We start from the raw sequence: 20,736 nt of genomic DNA on the forward strand, positions 1-20,736 counted from the left end.
AAGTTCCGAATGAGGGGACAATTTTCAACCCTGGGGCTTAATTCGATGGACCCCACGCCTGCTTATGAACGCAGACACTGACTCCATTTAGCTAGCATGAGTCTCGCCCTCCTGTGAGAACTTCTATTTTCATCTGTCTCTTTATTTGTCTTTATCTATATTGTTTGCGCTGGTTAGTCTTGTTTTGACTTTAATATTGATAGCCACAGCAGCAGCACTCAAGAACCAGTCGCGTCTTACTGGACCCCGCGTGGGCAATGTCCCCAGCCTCCGAGCACTAAGTGCAATTCCCTTGCTCTACATGAGTGACTATCGACTTCTCACAAACTTGGTGTGCCTTCCATTTGCCACAGTAGCGCCCCTCGTCCCATCCGCAGCGTTGACTTTGTAGATGTTGACGTGAGTGAACGCCAAACTGCCTCCAACTTTCTCAACCTTGCCCTCAATCTCAATCTCGTCGCCCAATTTGGCGCCTGAGAGGTAGCTGATGTTGATATCGACGCTCACCCCCGTCGCCTCACGGAGATCCCACGCCGCAATCGCCAAGCCGCCCGCCCAATCCACGATGGTCGCCGAGACACTGCCGTGAATACTGCCCGACGAGTTCAGGTGGTTCGCGGTGACGGGCAGACGCGCGATTATGAGGCCTTTTGAGGCGTGAGTGAGCTTCAGGCCGGGGTTGAAGAGGAAGGCGTAGATTGGGGATGCGTTGCCGCGGGTTGAGATGTAGTTCTCGATGTGAGCGAACGTGGCGGGGTCCGATTGCGCAGAGGGCCCGGTGGCGGGTGGGGGTTGAGACGGCGTGGAAGACATAGTGAAGGCGTTTCCAGTTTTTCGACTGCTTCTTTTTGGCAATGAATCAATTGGAGGTCAGTCGGAGAAGTGATTTGTGATGCTGGATGTTAACGACACAGACACTGTTGAGTTGTTGAGTGACACAATCCGGCAGCAAGGGCACGTGCGCCAAAGATTTCTTTGAGGTCGGGCGGACTCCGTCCGAAGTCGGGCCATGACGGCCCCACCTTTGCCGTCGATGCCGAAGATTCTCAACAACGATAGATACTCGTCACGTCGCCAGGGAATAAACCCAGACTGCCAAACGAATAGATATCGAGTACGAGGCGAATATGACGACTTTCGCCAGGCCCTGCTTTTTCCAGCTTGGGCTGGCATCAACTACAGATTTGCCCTAGCTGAGGTGTGGAACGATCGTCAAGATGGTCTTTGGACCGGTTTCGGCAGCATGGAGCCAGTTCCGTGTCAGCGAACAAGAATGCCTTCGAGGCCATCATGTGCGGCGTGGGGCAAGATGTCAGTACCAGATCCACTCGGCGAGCCGATGGGCGTGCATGCCATGGGCTATCGTATGTTATAAGCTGAGTGAAGTGGAAATTCACAAAATGACGGTGCTGAAGGGGCAAGCTTTCCAATCTTTGTTATTTGGGAAGGAGATGATTCTGAGAAAACAAAAAATTGGTTGGTCTCCAAGAACTGGGTTCATTTTCTCCTTATACCGGCACACACCCTGATTTCGTGATCGACCCCTGGACCTCAAGAGGCAATCTCCGATGCTAGTGTTGTCTCGAACTCTCACGTTGACGATCCTTCTTAGTCCTTTCGGCTCCTCGATGTTTGCACCCAGCACAAGCGAGACAATGAGAGAGTTCTACTCTGCCAACATCAACCTCGAATCCTTCAGTGTTTCCATTCTTGTTCTTCGCCACGTTTTTGGACCGTTAATATACGGACCGTTGAGCGAGCTCTACGGCCGTCTCATATTGTATCACGTCAACTCTCTTCTATTCGTTATAGCCAACGTTGCTTATTCATTGCCGCTTTCTTTGACAATGTTCATCGTCTTCCGTCTCATCACTGGCATCGTTGGTTCTTGTCCGCCAGCTCTTCGTTAAGCTAGCGTCTTGGACTTATTCTTCAGGAAGAGCGAGACAAAGGACTTGCTGTTTGGAACCTCTCGGTCCTGGTATCCCTGGGAATAAGAGGTGTCTGCCCTTCTCATTCTCGGGAATGAGAGTCCCCTGGCCTTTTTATTCCTAGGAACGGGACCGGCTTCTGTAACCTGAACCCTAGGAACAACCCCCAGCTAACCGATATCCGCATAGGAATCTCCTATAAAGGTAACAAAATCCAGATATGAGTTCCGCTCGTTGTTCGGAATACGGACTGAATAGTAATTGTATGGATAAAAATCAGGGGTCATATAGAAAAATCGCGGGAACAGCAAAACTAGAGAAAGTCAAGTGAAGATAAGGAAGGACAGACGACCGATACGATAATGGGATCGTCAGCTGCAGCGATTAGGATATCAGCACCAATGACCAGATTGTTGCTCCGAATTGCTTTTCACTAATGATGCTGATTACATCACATGTAATTTGCAATTTCATTTGTAATGTAATGTGATTTGTGGGTTTCAAAATACTTTGTATACAATTAATAGAATGAGGCATGTTAAATCAAGATTGCAATTGTGTCCATAGCTAATTAAAATCGATATAGACTTTTTGTATTTGTGGAGAGAAAGGCTTAACAAGGCCAGGGATCCTGAGCCATCTAGCCGCTCAATCGTGGTCGTCTGCCTCCTCATCGGGGAAACGCACCGCATATTCCTCCCTATACTCCCTTAGCTGTGCCATCTTTTCCTCCACGGCGGCGTCCATCCCCGCGCGCACCTCGGGGTCAAGCAGCTCTGCCGCGTCGCCCCCGTCGTGCAGCACCCTCCAGTAGATGTTGTCTACGTCGTAGCTCTTGCGGGATGCGAAATTAAACCAAAACTGGCCTGTCACCCACGAGGCGCCCATTCGGGCCGAGAGCGGCCGTCGGTCGTTTCCGTCTCCATCTCCACAAGCGTCACGGCCTTCCTCTGCCTCGACCGTCTCGAGCATCCGGAGGAACTGTTTCATCCGGGGTTCGTAGAGGTCACGAAACTCCTGCACGGCGTCGCGGTCAACCCAGCTGCCCGGGTCGGTCAGCAGCAGCCACCAGGGCGGTTCGTGCGAGAATTGGGCGGGCATGGCATTGGTGAACTCCCAGTCGAGCACGGCCGTGATCCGCATGGTGTCGGGGTCCACGAGCATGTTGGCCGGCCTTAAGTCGTCGCAGTACGGGGCGAAGGGACCAGCGTCGTCTTCGGCGCTGCAATAGGAGTTGACGAGCTGGAGGTAGCGGTGACGGGCGATGTAGCGTGCGCGCGCGATCTCGGGGGTGAAGGCGAGATTCCGCTGGGTGCGCAGATGAACCAGGTGCTCGTGACCCACGCTCTTGAAGAGGTCGCTGGCACGGGCGAAGCTCGTGGTCGGGAAACTATCTGTTGGGTAGCCTGCGGCCGTGGCCAATTCGTTCATGTTGTACGTCAGAGGTCTCTTGGAAGAGGACCACGCATCCTCCTCCTCCCCAGGCTCTCTAGGCTCTTTCGAAATAGCGCCAATACGCTTGAACTTGAGTCGAGACAGTTGGAGCAAGTACCCGGCAACTTGCCGGTAGAACTTGTCCAGCAAAGAACTATCCAGGTCCGGGTTCAAGATCAGTTCTTCCTGATCGTCGTCGGTAGGCTTTTGGAGAATCCTCGAGGCCAAAGTGCCCTCCACAAAATCCATAATGATAAAGGGGCCGAGCTGCCGGGGACTCTCGTGGGCCATGCCCCAAGCATGCAGAAAGGGAACCGGAATTGTGGTGTTGTGGCGTATGAACTCGATGGCGCGTACTTCATTGACGAGCTTCCCCTCCAGGAAAACCGTCGAGATGTGGCCGGGCTTCGGAAAACGGATGATAGCGTCGGGCCCGTCATCCTCAAACCTGATTCGGAAGCCCAAGTTGAAGGAGCCTTTGAGGTAGCCGACGATCTCGGTGGCTCGCCCCTTTCCTCGGCGGTCAGCGACAAATTTTGCTAGGTCGAGCTGGGCATCGAGAGCTTTTCGGATCCAACTGCGTGCTTGATCGTTGCTGTTGGTGTCTTCAAAAGTATCAAAGCAAGTGCTCAGAGAAAAGTATCATTCATTGTGTCGTGAGTATAGAGCTTGTCTTGTCATGAAGACTAAAGGTCACGTTGTTTGCGGAGGGGAATAAGAGTCTAAATCAGCGGTAGCCGCTCCCACTCCCATGTTTGTGCAGGGGTGTTAGGGTGCCCCTGCAGGGTGGTAGCTTTAAGGTAACGCATGTAAGTGACATAAGCGCCTAAAAACAGCTAGTAATTCATCAAATAGCGGGCCGTTCTCTCTATGTAAACGCCTGGCTCACCACGTTTGCACCACCCGAATTATACGTAGGGCGGCGGGTGATCTATGTAGTTGCACCTGAGCGAGCCTGGGCTACAGTGCTTTGTGACGCAAGAGATCAGATCTCCGTCCAATCTTGTAATTCCCCAGTTCCTTACAGTAATGTGAGCCGAAGAACATACGGTACAACCGAAAACACAATAATTTCCGAGCCGATCATCTAAATCGGTCAACACCTACCTAGGTAACGATATTAGAGAATTATTTCAAATGAGGTCGAACCCAGAGGCTTTGCCCCTAGGCATCTCATGAAGCACGCTGCAGTCCAGCCGTACCACAACTGTACGACTCCGCCCTGACATCCGTACCTAGGTGGAATATCTTACAAAAAGCATGGCCCATACCTGTGTCTACGAGGACGGTCGAATCTTCGTTCTTCCCATATGAGAAATCAAAGCCTCTCCTTCGTTTCATTGGTATGCTTGGCTGATATCGACACCGTCTCCAACCAATTCAAGCCAACAACGGCAGGTTCCAAGAGCAGTTCTTCTGTACAGGCTTTGGCTTTCACAATCTGGAGATGACTTGGTTGACTGGCGCCTTGAATCACGGTCTATCGTGCTCCAAGCTGGTCCTGGGCAGCTCCAGAAGGTGCGTTTACACCAGGTCAACCATATGGAAACCAGTTCGCCGAGACTCTCATCGCTACCGAAGATTACCATATTGAGTACATCACTGACGATAGAACCGGTATGATTACTAGCGGATGGCTACGCTTATGGGGTGTACTGAAGCAAATGAATCTTTCCCTTACTGGCACGCCACAACGGGTGGCCAACAATTGGAAGGTGGTCGTGAACGGTGCGAAAATCGACGATGCAGGCTTCAGTATACGTATGCACCTAGACTCATTCCACGAGAACTTTGATGAACAGAACGTCAAGTCGACTCTGTACTACATGCCGGCCGAGTTGAACTATCAGCGGAAACGTTATTCGAAGGAGTAAGTCTGTGTATTGTTATTCGAGTTACAAGACGAAGAGCGGGGCATATTCCGCCGCCTTGTACTTGCTAGAGGAGTTTCAGGCGAGATGAAGGACAAAGCTCTAGCACGATAAGAACGCGAAGATGAGTTCCCTTGTGAAGAAACTTAATACGCATAATTTTATATGCACCAGGAACTTTCTTATTGCGATGTCCTCCTTTTTAAAGGGCATTTTAATAGTCAATATAGTTCTTATGTTTAGCGCAAGCTCGTCTGATTGTATGTGGACCTGCGTTGGTCTATTAGTTTGTGATCGATATAACTCCGGCCCACTTGGTTCCGATTCTGAATCAATTAGCTGAAGTTAACTCGATATAGGGGGTCCATAAAACGCAATATCGACCGAACCAAGCGCCAGACGCCGGGAACTGAGGGGGGGCAGTGAGCACTCGGGGTCGGAGCACTTGAGAAAATAGCATCGACGGGAGCGACTTCATACACCGTCCAAGCAAGGGTGGGGGGGGGGGGGGGAACGAGCGTCAACGATGTAGGCGGAACGGCCGGCGGGTTGGCAGGATTATGGGCATCGAGAACAGTCTCAATGGTCTCCTTGTAGAGAGACCATCGTGAATAAGCATACGCAGGTCGACCCGGTGCTGATCTGCCTCCTGGAATTCGTTAGAACGTTCCAATGTATTGGCACACTACCGTGGAATAAACTTACGGACTTCTTCGCCAGGAGATTCTGGAGAAGGCTACTAAGCTTCTCGGTCAGAGGCTAGAGGCCACAGCGTGGAGGACAATTGGCTTGCATTTAGAAGAACTTTCGCCGCTCAAGTAAGAAAGACACCGGTTGGCAGTGCTTTTGTGATATTTCCCACCCTTATTGAGACCAGCCATGGCCAAATTCAAGCGGGAGACACGAACGATCTCGCGCCACCTTGCTGACCATGTTCTTGGGGGCTAAGCACATGTGTTACCATCGTTTCAGACTGTGCTGGGGAGCATACATATCCCTTGGCGGCCTTTTGCCTTTCTCGGCTCCCGTCATCTTGGAAGGTTTTGGACCGAAACCCTCCTGGGTTATCTTACGACCTATGTTCACAGTCAGCATGGTCCTTTAATATTTGTGTCGGCGCAGCACACACGTTTTTTGTTTTGGCCGATGCGTCGTTCTCAGACTCGGCCGGGACCTCGGAAACGCTCTCCTCATTTATACTTTTGTCGTCGCTGTTATATGGGGCCGCTGACAGGGGCGTCAACAGGGTGTTCTCCTTCTCTGACTCCCGTCCCCCCGGGGATCCCGCAGACAAAAAGCATCATCGGCAGGCGAGGGATACCTACTTCGTTCCGGGGTGGGTAGTTGTTGATTACTATCTATAAGAAAATCAGCAAGCGGAAAGGACTACCTTGATAGAGCACGCCTTGACCATTAAAATAAGAAGCCGTTTTGGTACTATTATGCTTAGTTCATCTGTTCATTTCTAACGTGAACGCGCAACTTAAACGAGGCGTCCAAATGGAGTATAATCACGACTGATTCGTCGGGTAGTTGCTGAAGAGAAGGAAGCCAACTGGTCGACAGCTACGAGATTGTATATTTTGCTTTCCGCGGCCTCATCGCCAAGAGTCCCGCTTTAAGGCTCAAGAGGGCAACACCAACCCTGAATGGAAGCTATGGAGAATAACAATGCACTGTGCGACGCAGATACTTTTTTCCTTGATTAACATCTCCTCAACGCAAAAATGACGTCTTTGCATACTGAGTACGGACAAAAGCGCTGATGAGCATTCATTGTTCCCTTGCTCTCACACTGGGGGGAGTGGTATATGTCACAATGGCCTCATTTTCACGGGCTCTCCACCTACACCTCTTGTATTTTAACAGGTATTTTACAGGCCCCGCGGAACGAATCTCTACTTGTTGCGAAGTTGTCGCGGCTTATACAGAACTAAGTAGTCGGCTGTCTAACAACTCCAGTGGAACATGACTCCTTCTACGTTCATCAACGCTAGACAATATTAAGTCAGACGGGAAACATATTAGAAAGTGATGGATATTTTAAGTTGAAAGGGCTGTCGGTTAAGTCCGCGTGACTGTTACTCATTTTAAGTAGGGCAGAAGAGCGATACTTGAATGACTCTTTGCCCCCATATAGCTGAAACTTTGAATACTGACTGACTCGTTTGCAAGGAGCTATCCCACTCAATATAGATTGGATACCAGGGCAGTGAAGTATAACCAAATCGTGGTTTCATATCATGTGCATTTAGAGTTCATACTTAATAGAACCCCTTTTTAGATGGGTTTTTCTTAGCAGAGGGTCTCAAGGGGAATCACGCAAAGGTGTTGTTGCTTTTAATAAACATGATTAGCACCCGAAGGGACCGACCTGTCCGGACAGCATCATTCTTTCCCGAAGAGGCAAATACAAAAGGATCAGTCCTTACATCCAAATAGACTGAAAAAAAAAAAGGCCTCTCAAGATCGATTCCATTACGATTCAGAATGTTGACCTCTATTTTCCTGACTTCTCTTCTCGCCGCAGGTGGCGCCCACGCTGCCCCGGTGGAAAACACATGGACTATCCGCGCCAACTACTCCCGTACGTACAAACAGATCCCATCATTCCCATGGCTTTTCCCCCCCCCCCTCATCCAGACTCCGAACCTTTTGAACCGCTCGGTCGCGGTCGGAGGAGGAAAGAGGGAGTCGCCGGGCGGCATATCTTGAGATGAACAAAATTCTCATTCCCATTCGCCTGACACATTGCAAAACTTTTTAACTAAAAAAAACTCCCCCCCCGCAGAATGCGTTAACAGCACAACCCTCCTCCAACCCGTCCTCGAAGGCGCGACGATCGGACCCTCCCCGTCGGCCAACGTCACGGACTTCTGGGTCCCGTCGAAATTTACAGGCAGCCTGTACATCAAGCCCGCCGGTGCGGTGGGCTACGGCTCGCCCTACCAGCCGCAGCTGGTCAACATCACGTCCACCGGACTCAACGAGCTGGTCCAGGCCTTCGCGTTCAACGGCACCGGGCAGCCTGCGAACGTAACGTCTCTTAGTTTCCAGTCGCCGACGGGCGGCGGCGCGATGACGATTGATCCGGCAGAAGGGGGTGGGCTCGGGCTCAACCTTGAACCCGCTGAGATGTTGATTGTTTCCTACGTAAGTCTCTCTCTCTTTCTCTCTCTCTCTCTCCCCTTATTTGATGGTGTGCGAAATTGCCGTTCTTTTTTTGCTAATGCTATTGTACTTTCTAGTGCACCTAATAGTGCGATCTCCTGGAGGCTGGCGGACCTGTCGTATAATGAGGTTGTGCTGAAGTGATGGAACAAGCAACCATGCCTAGAAGGAAGTAGACAGCAGGATCGCAAGTTTGAATAGAGGCATTTCATCTATGCCTTTACTGTGTACCAGGAACCAGAACGGAAGCAGCATATGAGATGCGTCATATTCGCAGACCCATTCTCACTTTGGCACCTTGTGTGCTGGAGGTGGCAGTAAAGCGCATGACTGGACACGAGGAAAGGGTTGACTTGACAAATGACACCTGCAAGAGACCGCTTGGTCCAAAATTTCAACACTACATGAATAGCGGTGTACAGAAAAAATCTAAATATTTTCTACTATTAGAATAAAAAAGGGGTGGTAGGGGGGGGGGGTATCACAACACACAACACGCATGACAAGAAACCAACGATCACGCCCTCGATCTAGACCTCAATGGAAAGTGGCGCCGGGTTTTCCTATTCCACCTTGGTCCTCCTCTTGGCTCTCCGCGCCCTCTTCTTGCTCTGCTTCTTCCTCTCGGCGCTGATTTTCCTCTTTTGCCAAAACGACTCGAGCCAGGCCCAGATCCAGGACCGCATCATGATGATTATGGTGCAAAAGACGACCGGGCAAGCAATGACCCAGCTATTTCCCTAGTTAGCATGTTTTTGCGCCTGCAATAGTGGTGGTGTCCTCGGGGAGAGGGTAAGGGGTTTTCCCAAACTGACAAGAATTGAATGCCCATCGGGTTCTGAATATCGGGAAACTTGTCAAAGTTTTGTCCAAAGTACCCAGTCAAGAACGTCAGGGGCAGAAAGATGATGGTGATGATGGTGAGCTGCTTCATGCTCTCGTTCTGGTTCGCCGAGATGGTGTTGAAGATGAGGTCAATGAGGTTGTCGGCGGAGCGCTTGATCTGCTGCATGGACTCGGTGATGATGACGCAGTGGTCCAGCACGTCGCCCAGGTACGTGTGCGTGAGGGGCGTGACGATGACGCCGCTGGCCGGGTTGCGGAGCTGGCGCGCGGCCTCGTCCTGCGACAGCTCGGTGCGGTGGTCGCGCAGGACGTTGACGAGGTTGTCAATGGGGTTGAGAAAGGTGAGCATCTTGTTGATCTCGCTGACGCAGATGTAGAGGCTGCGCGTCTGCTTGATGCTCGGGCTCGTGAGGACGTCGAGCTCGAGGTCGCCAATGACGTCGCTGTAGACAGCCGTCAGGGGGATGGCGAGGTCGATGATGGCGTCGATGATGGCTTGGACGACGAGCGAGGCGTCGCACGACTGGCGCAGGATGGTGGTCGGGTCGCCGAGGCGGACGGTGATGGGGCGCTCAATGTCCTCGGCAGACATCTCGAAAAAGGAGATGACGGTGTTGTCCGAGGTCAGGAAGATGGCGACCTGCTCGGCGGAGACGGCGAGGCCGCGCGACATGAGGGAGGAGTGGCGCTCCATGTACTCGGTGCGGACCTCGTTGGCCGAGGCGTGGTAGCGCTGGAGGGTGCGGACAAAGGCCGTCTCCTTGAGCTGGGAAAGCTCGCTCATGTTGCGATTCAGCTGGCTCCGCCCGTAGCCGCTGCCGTCGCCCTGCGTCACCATCGTCGGTCTGCCGGCCGTCTGTTTACCAGTCTCGGGGTCTGGTCTCGGCTTGCCGCCCATGGTAAAGGCGCGCTTCAGCTTCTTCATACCCTTTGTGGACTTGGCAGTCTTGACGCTCGCAACGTCGTCCGAGTCGTCGTCGCTGCTGCTGCTGCTGCTACTGCTGCTGTCGTCGTCGAGGAGAAGGACGAGCTTCTGCAGCGTCATGACGATGAAGGCGTGGTTGGCGTACCAGTCGGCCTTTGTGCGGTTCCTCGTATTCATGATGTCCTCGATCGCCAGCTTATGCAGCTTGTAGTACTGACCACAGGCCTGGATGACGTCCCAGCTGAGGCCGTTGACGTTGATCCAGCGGCTCTGGACCCAGGGCTCCTGAGGTTTCCGCAAAAAGTCGACAAAGTCTTCGTTTCCAAACTTGTGCTGGACCATATTCCTCTGGCTGAAGTCGAAGACGGAGATGTCGCAGTCGGCGCGGAGGGCGGGCATGGAAGCGTGGCCACCGTCCGACTTGTTTGGGTCGAAGCCGGGTTCGGAGCCTGGCTGCCATCCCGGCCGCGATATTTCAAAGTCGCCGTAGTCTTCCACCGGCTTGAAGGTGCCCGCCCGGCGTCGCATCGGGGATATGTTCTGGTCGGTGGAGGCGCGTGTCAGGGGTGCGCCGATCCCGTTGGCATCGTTGGGGGCAGCGACGCGGACGCGAGCCGTGGGCGAGGTCGGGGACATGGCGTGATCGCGGGTGTCGATCTGTAGGGAGGGGAATCGGACGGTGCGCGAGTGGTCTTCGGGCTCGCTGATGGTCTTGGACATTGGTGCGCCAAAGGACTCGGTGTCGGGTGACATGACGGTCGCACACTCCCCCGGGGAGGACAGAATGAATAGAGTAGATTCGGTGAGGAGGGAGGGGAGAAGGTGAGGGAGAGATCGGCCAAGGTTAGTTCAAGACATTAATATTTCGAGAAACGAAGCTTTTCGTCGCGTGGCGCTTGATCCGCTAGGGGTTCAGGAACCGCAACGGCGTAAAGCTTGGCTCGGACAGAAAAGAGTAAAAAGGGAAGACGGCAACTATCGCGTCGGGCGTGGCGTCGAATCGTCGAATCAGCGCCGGGCGTCGCAGAATGAATGGCGTTCTCTCAGCCGCATCTAGCGAGGTCGATTTCTCTGGCAGTGTATCCGTAGCTGAGACGTAGTTCGAGCATCTCAATTGGGCGACGAGAGTTGCGATGGCTGGCCGAGAGTTAAGACTGGACGAGTATGGACGGATGAACTGATGGATGTTAATGGCTGCAGATGTGGGATGGTTTGATCCTGTGCGACGCCGGGAGGAGAACCAAAGCGAAGGGAACGGTTCATGTCCCTTTTCCAGGGCATCGGCAAAGCAAGCAAGTTACAGATATTCGCGATGAACCCCCTAATGACGTCGCTTGGCAGCAAATTACAGAGAATAGATAGTTGACGACTCCACTAAAGCATTACTTCTCGCATCAGCCATTGGGCGACCCATCATCTGGCAGCGATTACGCTCTCGGCTGGTGCCGGTTATCCGCTTCAAGCTTCATGACCACCCCCTGAATGACAAGTTACTCAGTCTACCTCCTCGACACATCAAACCGGGGGAAAATGGCAAGCTTTGCCCAGTGGTCATGATCGATATCTCGGAGCGTCAGTGCCGTTCGGTGTAGGCAGGCCAAGGTACGGAGAAGAACCAGGTTCCATTCTACCTATCCATATCCGTAGTGTACATTGCTACTAAAGTCTAATCCCACAATCAACCCCACCCCCACCCAATTTCTGGCTTGCACCCACCCACGTAATCCGATTCCCAAATGTATAAGTCGTCAACGACGAAGAAAAGAAGTACCTATTTCGAAAGTCAAAGTCACAAAAAAAAGAAAACGAGAAGAAAAGGAGAACAGACTGCTACGGGACTGACAGTACCCTGCAACTCTCACTCCCCACGCTTCAAGCAACAATCGTGTACGTCTCGCTATTATCCCCCTTGCAAGCCGCCGTAACCAAACGCCCCTGGTTCCCAGGCACAACGCACGTCGCCGCATCATTCACCGGCGTCCATACAAAGCTGTCCCCGGAAATCTTGACCAACTGCCCGGTATTCGTCAGCCCCTCCCCCGCAGCACGACCGCCACAGGAAAACAACGTGACCGTGTCGCCATCCGCCCGCCGCCCGTCCGTGCTGACGCACCCGTTGGTCAGGCTGCTGACGATCAACACGGCGCCGTCCTTGCCGTCGTTGTGCTTCCCCTTGGAAATCACGTCAAACTGCTGGTTCGGCAGAGACTTGTCGCACGCGGCCACGGCGACGGGGATGAGGTTCTGGCGGAAGTCGCCCGCCGTCGGGTCGATCGACAGACACTGCCCGTTGGGCGCGCGGATGGCTGCCTTTGTGAAGGCGCGGGTGGCCGTGTCGTCAAAGGCGTTGGCCTCGGCTGCGGCGGTCGGGTTGAGGGTGCCGCCGGCGCGGGAGACGGGGACGGGCGTGGTGGGGTTGGCGGCCGGGATGGTGCCCTGCTGGGTGCCGTTGCCGTTTCTGGCGATCGGGGTGGAGACGGCGGGCGGTGCCGTGGCTGGAGCGGATGTCGCCTCGGGCTTGGCGGTTGCGATGGGGGCGTTGCCGCCGGCGTTGCCCTGGCCGGGTGCGACAGTGCTCGTGAGAGTCATGGTGACGGTCTCTTCGTCATCATCACATCCAGCGGCAGGCTCTCCCGTCGCAACGGCCGCGGTGGTCGTCGTTGGGGCAGGCTGTTGAGCACCATTGTCAGCTGTCCCATTGCCGCCCCCGTTGCCTCCGGCTCCTCCGCCCGCTGCTACTTTGGCGCCAAAGGAAAAGGACTGGGCCTTGTCGTCGGCGTTGCAGTCCGCAATGTCCACCGCCTTGCCCTTGGCCGTGAAACACTTGCCCTGTTCGTTCTTGGGCTGGAATGTCGAGGGTCCCCCTCCGCTGTTTACGGGGAAGAGCTGGGAATCGGTCACCAGGCCGTCGCCTGCTGCGCGTCCGCCACAGGAGAAGAGGTTCACTTGGTTACCCGCCGGACGACGGGGATCAAAGTTGAAGCAAGCTTGAGTCTGTCGTCCCTCACCAAGTCAGACCATCAACTTCTGTTAAACCCAGGTCAAAGCGGCACGGAAATGACGTACCAGGGTGCTGACGATGAGCATCGAGTTGAGCTGGTCATTGTGCTTTCCAGCAGTGATGACGTCCCAGCCCTGGCCGTCCGTCGCCCCGCACTCGGCTATCTGGATCGGGGTGAGGTTCGCCCGGAAGTCCCCCGACAGCTCGTCGACAAAGAGGCATTTCCCGTCGTCCGTCTTGATCTGAACATCGGAGAAGGCGCGCGTGGCAGTGTCGTCGCGGGGATGCGCCTCCTTTGCAGCCTCCTCGTTGAGCTCTGTGACGGCCCTGCGCTGGACGGCGAGAGGGCTGGCGGACACGAGGAGCGTGGCGTAGGCCAGAAACGTTGCCGCTTGAGGAATCATGGTGGCTAGAGAAAGTCAAACTGAGCGTGTGAGAAAAGAATGAAAGCCTGCACAGCAGGGTGTGTGTATTGCTACTGAAACGAAAGAACTGGAAAGATGAAAGACGAAAAGAAACCGTGAAAACACCAAAGTTGATGCAGCAATGTAGAGTGCGAGACCCCACGAGGAAACCCGGCGGCAGATGGACCCTTATACTCGGCCCATCATGAAGACTAGCCCATCTGTCGCCTGTCATCCGTCATCTGTCATTGAGCATCCAAGCGCCATCCCATTGACGCCAAAAGCCATCATCAGTCCCATGCAATCTCGTCCACTTGCTTCCCAAGGGCGCCCGGGTTCAGAACGTGGTTTCACAGGCTTCCCAACTCGCAGCGAGGTTTCGTTTGGCGGCCGAGCCCGAGGAGACATGCGGACTTATCCCCCCGGCACTGCCAACCCGCTTGTTCTTTCCCTAAAGTAGCTGAGCCCCCCTGCTGCGCATCACTCTTCCAATAGCAAGCTGCCAGAGGCCGTCCGAACACTCGTTCAACGGATGAGTCGGTAGAGATTAGACTCAAAAGCTTTGGGCAAGCTGCCAGAGTTCGAACGCAGGTGAAAGGTACAGGGAACGAGCCTCCCGTTGGTTGGGATGGCCCGGCACGTGAAACGGGTCGTGTAGCAGGGCGGCAGATGCTGAAGGGATGGCGCGGGGATCGTGGCGGGAAGATGAGACGGAATCGGGGGCAAAGGGGACAAGAAAGGGCTGCCGAGTTGTCAGCAGGGGGAAGCAGGGGAAAGCAGGGACGAGGAGAGAAATAAGAAGAGGTCCGCGCTTGTGGCCCCTGCACAGCGGGCCAGTGATTGGATGGGAGTGTTGCCGGGTACCGAGTGGGGCTTCTATACACTAATACTGACCGGGTGGGGCCATCGTGGGCGCTTGCCGGACGTTGTAAGTCCCTTGGAGGCCCTTCTTTCAAGCTTAAATTCATGCTCAGTTCCTAAATTTTGTCGTCTTACGGGCGCTCCCGCTTGATTTCCTAACAATTCTTACTTTTTTCTTCCTCTCGTCCTGAGCTTATGTCTCACCACAGATCCTCGTGCGACTTGGAGGGCCTCAAGTCCACTCCTCGCGGTTTCGAGGTTACTCTGAGCTCCCTTCGCATAGCCGTTTACGAGGACTCCAGGCACTTGACTGCCACAATTATTGTACGAAGACCTAATCAGTCACAAACTTAGGGAATCAATGCCCGTGCCTAAAGATGTCTTGTTCATTATTCGTATTCATGGCTAGGTAGGTAAGCCTTTTTTTTTAACGCTCAACTGTCTTTATACTCCAGATGAATAGCCAGGATATGTACCCGAACCCAGAGTTAAGTACATCGAGCGCCTGTTCAACCCACCAGCACATTAATCAGGCTTGCCTGATGCCATTTAATTCATTGAATCCAGCCTGAACTAGACTCTGCCTCCCCTTCCGGTCTCCAACGCCGGTCCAGTAAAACAGCCCACCGAGAGCCTTGCTTTTCGCATACTGAGCCTTGATGACTACCGATCTCGGCACATCGAAGGTCATGAACCCATTTGTGGGATCAACGTAAGAGGCAGCGGCGGCAGTCGTGTCGACGGCCGCCCTGTCAACACTATCATTCGTCATGTCGCAGTAGTCAATCTCAGCCGAGCCCTTTGTCGACCCGCCCGGTCCCTTCGCATTGGGAAAGGTGCGCGCGTAGGCCGGGATCCCGAGCAGGACTTTCCGGCTCGGGAATCCATTGCTCGTGACGTAGGTGATGCCATCGGCGCAGGCGACCTTGAGGTTCGGGTTGTTGCTCACCAGCGTCTTGGAGGCCAGTAGCTGCGCTTGGTTGCCCGAGACGTCGGTCCAGGGTCCCGTCAGGTCGTAGCACATTAGGTTCAGGTAGTCGAGAAGGGCGGCGGCCCTGCGGAGGTCAATATTCTTGAGGACCCATTGACCCGGCGGTAGGGCCGATGTTATGAGGTACCTGCCCGCGGGCATTTGTTGCCGGACGTCGCTTAGGAGGCTGATGTAATCTTTGCCTTGCTTGGCGTCGCTTGGGTGTTCCCAGTCAACTTGGGCGAATGTCAGAGCGAAGAATCAGGACGATACGAGGAGGGAGTGCACTTACTGTCGACGCCGTTGAGCTGCCACTTGTCACAAAAGGCCTTGATTTCCTTAGCAAAACGAGCGCGGGCGGTAGGGTTAGCGGCCAGGGCCGGGAACTCGGCGCTGCCCGTGGCACCGCCGACGGAGACGAGAGTGCGGATGCTCGGCTTCGAGGCCTTGAGCTTAGCGGTGGCCGAGAGACAGCCCTTTGTCCCGTCGACTGGGATCTGGGTGTCGGCCCAGTCGTCGATGAGCTTCAATGACCCGTTCGTATTGACTTTGATGAAGGCGTACATGACGTGAGTGATAGCGTTGACCGGCATTGTAGCTGGGGTTTGGCCCTTGTAAACTCGCCAATTGGGGTAGTAAACGGCGTTGACCCAACCTTGAGACATGACGGGCTGGATGAATGCTGCGAGGGCAATGAAATTGAGAATCAGAAAGGACAGTCGTCTCGATGAGGTCGAGGTGTATGTCAATGTCGATGTCGATGTCGATATTGAGGCTGTCGACGGGACGGCGCGGGGGAGGGGTTGTCCTCGGGCCATTTTGTACCTTAGGGCCCATCCGGGTGCAGCGGGGTGGCCCAGTTCGCTGACGTGGAGGCCCCTGGGGGCTGTGCTTGCCGTGGATGCCGCTGTGAGGCGCCCAGCCGGATCGCTATTGGGGAGCCGGAGACAGCCAAGGCAGGTGCTGCATCGGGTTCAAGTTTCCTCCTCTTCTGACCTCGTGTTGTGTCGTCGACCTTTTTTTCCCTTCTCCCAAGAATAAACCAACACAGCCGACGATGACGATCGGGCGAAAACAACAAACGGGAGAAACAGGAGAAACGGACCTCAGGTGAACGAGACAGCCTGCTTCCGGTGCTGGTCCTTGTTCCTAAAAGAAGAGAGACACTGCACGCGACTGGGGAAAGAACAATCCTTGACGGTTCCTGATCTTCCCTTCTCCCTTTCGTGCCTGAACCCAGGGGAGATCTTATACCGACCGCGCGGGACATTGGCTAAATTCGCAAATTCCAGTGGAATTCTGCAGGAATTCGATTAATTCCTTGGCGATGTTCTTCGATAGGCCACGCTCTTTCCCTCGGCAGGTATGTGAACGACGCACCGTCCCTGTTCCTCTCGGAGAATGCGACCCTGTCGCCTTTTAGCAGGGCCGTCGCATAAAAGAGTCGCAAGTTTCCCCTCTTGCCCCTTCGGAGCAATCAACACTTGCAGACGGGAAGTGATTGTTAATACGGAGGAATGTCGACCGCGTTCTCGATCGAGCGGCGGGAATCCGGGATTTTCGTTTGACTACGGACCCCTTCCCCCTGGGAAGAGAAAGATGCGAAAGGAGGCGGGAGGAAAACAGAGCCCCTTGGCTCGCCCTGCATCTAATGTCGCCGCCAAGGACCACGCGACAAACAGCAAAGTCGTCACAGATTGAGGAATTCAAGGACACGCTGACCGGCTGATAGGCCAGGGATGAAGAAGGTCTTTATTAAGGCACATGTGGCCGCAAGGCTCATATGGCAGCGGCCACGGAGACCGGTGTTCTAGAGAACTTGCATCGCAATGTTCAACAGAGTTATTCAGCCGGAAGAAAGACAGTTGATGGCCATCACTTGGCGGCCGCGGCGTCGAACGAAGGGCCTTGGCCGTTGCGTGCGGCCGATGAGCGACAAGGGAATACTACGATGAATGCGGTCGCGGCGTCCCGAGACATCTTCGCGCTCCGGCGCTGTCGGACGCATGCGGACGGATAGCTGTCAAGAATTGTTCAGCCTGCAGAGTGGACTTGGCAAGACTCGCCTTTCCATTCCTACACGTTGATTTTCGCCAACTGGATCTCTCGCTCGAGTACCAGTCACGGATTGAAGCCCAACATCTGGCCGACTGCATGGCCAAGACGGCCCTTCGCAGAGATCAGCCGCTGACAGCGGACAGATACGGTATGGAAGTTGATCTGAGGGTAGCTTACCCTCCGTATCATATTGAATGTCTCATTTTCCTCCCCTAAGCTGCTTCTCAGCCGCATCAACAACGAACCTCTGGAAGGCCCTAGACATGTCTCATGTTCTTCAGCTGGGTCAACATAACTGGGAGGTCTTGGCAGGAGGAGACGAGGACAAAGAAATGCCGTCTCGATGATGAAGCACCAAAAACTCACGACATCAGGACCATATCGATCCTTCCGATCAATCGCCTAGCTAAGCTCAGATAAAGATTTTCTATCTGAGGAAGCTTGAGATCCATGTGGTCAGTCACCACAACAAGGAGCCCATACCGGAATGGATTCGGCCTGGATTTTGTGTCGGCTTTCAAGCCTCGTACGGGGATGATCTCAAAGGTAGAATTTACAAGGAAAGAGTCTACGGACCCATTTCCACAAACGCGAACTTATACACGGATGAGTAAAAATTGTGGTAGGGGACCAGAATCACTTCAAGAGCCACATAGGTCATCAGCATCAGCTGGTGTCGATGCAGTTTCCAACATCGGATTTTCTACTGGCTTGTGCAAGTTACTTGGAAACTTATGGCATCATGAAAGCGACGCCTCGCGGGACAATCTTCACTGAAGAGATAGCTATCTTCGTTTTGAACGCCTACGGATATCACTGTCCATCGCGATGCGAAGCAGCCATGATCATCTTCATCTGCCGAACGGCCTCACCGCTCGTCCGGGCATCAAACTTCTGTCTCGGAGATCAGAGACCTGCTTGACCACATTAGTCCATGGTCTGCAGGCCGTTGCTTTCTTCCATCGAGTCGAATGATCCCTGGCAATACACGCAATATCTTCAGAGAGATTGGTCATGGGGTATCACTTCCAGCTCAAGATTGCCTAACCTACCTAAACACATCTAGGACATTTCTGGGAAACCATCAGAGGAAACCCCGCGTTGCCCCCTCCCCGCCTGGCTTCTTAGTATCATCGCCCAAAAATGGCGTGATGGCTCAGCATGGCAGGCGGGAGGCAAGGGAGAATGACAGTCACCCACGTTGCAATCATGGCGTAGGGATTGGTGGAAAACGAGGGTGAAGACGACACTACGAGCTAGCTCGCGCGTATTAGACGCATCGCGCTCCAGCGCTTTTGGTGATGTACTTCCCCAGAGAAGGAAAGCATGAGGAGCTTAGGCGTAACACATTGCCACGCTACCATGAGGGGTCCCTCCTTCACGACGAGCCAGCCCCGCGGGTAACTACCGTCTAGAGCAACGGAAGGCGGCGGGTCTTCCTTGGGGAAGGGTCAGCTGGAAATCCGCGCCGGCGCCGTGGAAGCGGAGGTCGAGATTCTAAAGCACGCAAGCACTTTCCTGCCGGCTTGCCCGGTGGCCGTGGTCTCGCCCGCGAGAACAATTTGCCGTACTGCAGACTGCTACCATTGGATGTGGTCAACCTCCTTTCTCTTTCTCTTTCTCTCTCTATACACACTAACGATGTATACTACGCCCCCAGAGGAGCAGCTACCGAGCTATTTTGGCCTGCGTTGGCTTCCTGCAACTTCTCTGCAAAAGAAGCTTTTGGACCGGCGACCCAGTGGTCAATTTTCGATTGCCTCGCCGCTCATGGCGCCGGATGAAAAAAAAAAAAAAAAGAGGAGACATCCAAATCACGCGGTTCGGATTGGGCTCCGTCTCTTGGTGTGCGGTCGTAAACGGTTCTTCCAGGGCATTGGGCGAAAGTCGAAACTTTACCACTCCGTTTGACACCGTCGCAATACCAACCGGTGAAATAATAGTCAAGCAGACGTACACAATCCGGCGACTAGCAGACGACGACGGCAACTTCATCTCGGCGCCGATTCGTAAAGGGGTTCGTGTTTGACTGCTGTCACTCGCGAGGCGAGAAGGTCGTCTTGGCAAATTAATGCTGTTGCGGATCTTGAAACCTTTCCATCGACCATGCTTCAGGTACACATCTTGGCGTCCCATCGGGGCATCCGGCGGACATGAGGAGAAGACCAGGCTGTAAAAGGAGTGATCTCGGCGGGGACTCCGCAACGAATCGGGCCTGTTGGAGTCGTCCGCCTTGGAGAGCGTCTTGGAAGTTGAAGAAAGGAGAGGAGCAATCATGGGGACCCCTCACCCATCCGGCCGTCGATCTCGGGCGTCTGTACGGATAGTCCTCCGTTAACCGAATGAGACTTTGGGTTGCCTTTTTTTTTTTTTTTTTAATGCGATGCAACGGCGGCACCAGCCAGGCGACCTAGCGGACGCCGCCGTGCAGTGGTATCGCATATCTCCATCTTTTGGGGAAAGTTGCAAACTCGGCTGATGAAAAACCAAAACTCTTTCGAGTCCAGACCTTGACGATGCGCCGCCTGACGTGGCCATGCGTCGTGATGAGAGCAGGGAACATCGCTACATCATCCTATTGACGTCAAGGCCGCCCCGGGGACCATGGCTGGTCAGCTCGCGAATTAATGTCTCGGAAAATAGTAGGGTGTCTTGGGGGGGGGACGAGCATCATCTCCCCAGATATCATCGCGCACCCCCAACGTCGCATCGCAGCTGGAAGTCTTTGCTTCAAGGTTGTCTGGAAAGAAGGAAAAAAGGGACATGTCATTGGAGCTGCAGACTGACGAGTGGTTGGTGTAGTTGGGTGTAGAAACGTCGGCTGATTTATCTGCACAGAGTAGAAGCCTCTTCCGATGTTTGTGGTTCTAGCCGTCGATCATAAACCTGATCTCTCAGCAACTTGCATCGGTACTCTGCGGTCAGTCAAGCGGTCAGGCGGGCGGTGGGGGAAGATGGGATGCCGCGCCGGGTCAGCACGAACTCCCTCCTCTCGTCCTTTTTGCCTCATTCGTGCACACTGCCGACAACTACTTTGTCCGAAAAGGACAAGGTTGCTGGGTCGAGTGATCGGGGACGGTAAAAGGGAGATGGGAGAGAACCAACACACGACGATGCCGCGATGGTCGCGACGTACGACAAGACGCAAGGTACCTGCAGGCTGGGGTACGCCTGGGTCCCATGGTTATGGAGGTGTCTAGCTTTTTACAGCCAAGAGCCAAGAATCTTGGCCCTCCTAAAGATGGAAAAGATGAAAGGCTGGGG

The 20,736-nt window shown here is 54.0% G+C and overlaps 7 protein-coding genes across 7 annotated transcripts; 2 read left to right on the forward strand and 5 right to left on the reverse strand.

The window, feature by feature from the left end:
• Positions 1-309: 309 nt before the first annotated feature.
• Positions 310-813, reverse strand: CORC01_01107 (thioesterase superfamily protein; the record flags this gene model as incomplete). Its single annotated transcript, XM_022612763.1, has 1 exon — positions 310-813. The coding sequence occupies one exon, from the start codon at positions 811-813 to the stop codon at positions 310-312; it is 504 nt and encodes a 167-aa protein (XP_022480924.1).
• A 583-nt stretch (positions 814-1,396) lies between these two features.
• Positions 1,397-1,910, forward strand: CORC01_01108 (uncharacterized protein; the record flags this gene model as incomplete). The annotated part of the gene is made up of 2 exons (XM_022612764.1): positions 1,397-1,533; positions 1,613-1,910. Coding segments are annotated over 2 exons (435 nt in total), but the record flags the coding sequence as incomplete, so codon positions are not given.
• Positions 1,911-2,579: 669 nt separating this feature from the next.
• On the reverse strand, positions 2,580-4,118 carry CORC01_01109 (phosphotransferase enzyme family protein; the record flags this gene model as incomplete). The annotated part of the gene is made up of 2 exons (XM_022612765.1): positions 2,580-3,993; positions 4,063-4,118. 2 exons carry the CDS (start codon positions 4,116-4,118, stop codon positions 2,580-2,582), a joined length of 1,470 nt encoding a protein of 489 aa, XP_022480926.1.
• A 3,608-nt stretch (positions 4,119-7,726) lies between these two features.
• CORC01_01110 (uncharacterized protein) lies at positions 7,727-8,532 on the forward strand (the record flags this gene model as incomplete). Its single annotated transcript, XM_022612766.1, has 3 exons — positions 7,727-7,823; positions 8,028-8,389; positions 8,497-8,532. The coding sequence occupies 3 exons, from the start codon at positions 7,727-7,729 to the stop codon at positions 8,530-8,532; spliced, it is 495 nt and encodes a 164-aa protein (XP_022480927.1).
• Positions 8,533-8,970: 438 nt separating this feature from the next.
• CORC01_01111 (magnesium and cobalt transporter CorA) lies at positions 8,971-10,931 on the reverse strand (the record flags this gene model as incomplete). The annotated part of the gene is made up of 2 exons (XM_022612767.1): positions 8,971-9,139; positions 9,223-10,931. 2 exons carry the CDS (start codon positions 10,929-10,931, stop codon positions 8,971-8,973), a joined length of 1,878 nt encoding a protein of 625 aa, XP_022480928.1.
• Positions 10,932-12,050: 1,119 nt separating this feature from the next.
• On the reverse strand, positions 12,051-13,583 carry CORC01_01112 (uncharacterized protein; the record flags this gene model as incomplete). Its single annotated transcript, XM_022612768.1, has 2 exons — positions 12,051-13,172; positions 13,245-13,583. The coding sequence occupies 2 exons, from the start codon at positions 13,581-13,583 to the stop codon at positions 12,051-12,053; spliced, it is 1,461 nt and encodes a 486-aa protein (XP_022480929.1).
• A 1,390-nt stretch (positions 13,584-14,973) lies between these two features.
• CORC01_01113 (glycosyl hydrolase family 18) lies at positions 14,974-16,232 on the reverse strand (the record flags this gene model as incomplete). Its single annotated transcript, XM_022612769.1, has 2 exons — positions 14,974-15,650; positions 15,707-16,232. The coding sequence occupies 2 exons, from the start codon at positions 16,230-16,232 to the stop codon at positions 14,974-14,976; spliced, it is 1,203 nt and encodes a 400-aa protein (XP_022480930.1).
• Between the last annotated feature and the right edge of the window lie 4,504 nt (positions 16,233-20,736).

This window comes from Colletotrichum orchidophilum, assembly GCF_001831195.1.
Source record: "Colletotrichum orchidophilum strain IMI 309357 chromosome Unknown Scaffold_5.1, whole genome shotgun sequence".
Taxonomy (NCBI): Eukaryota; Fungi; Ascomycota; class Sordariomycetes; order Glomerellales; family Glomerellaceae; genus Colletotrichum; species Colletotrichum orchidophilum.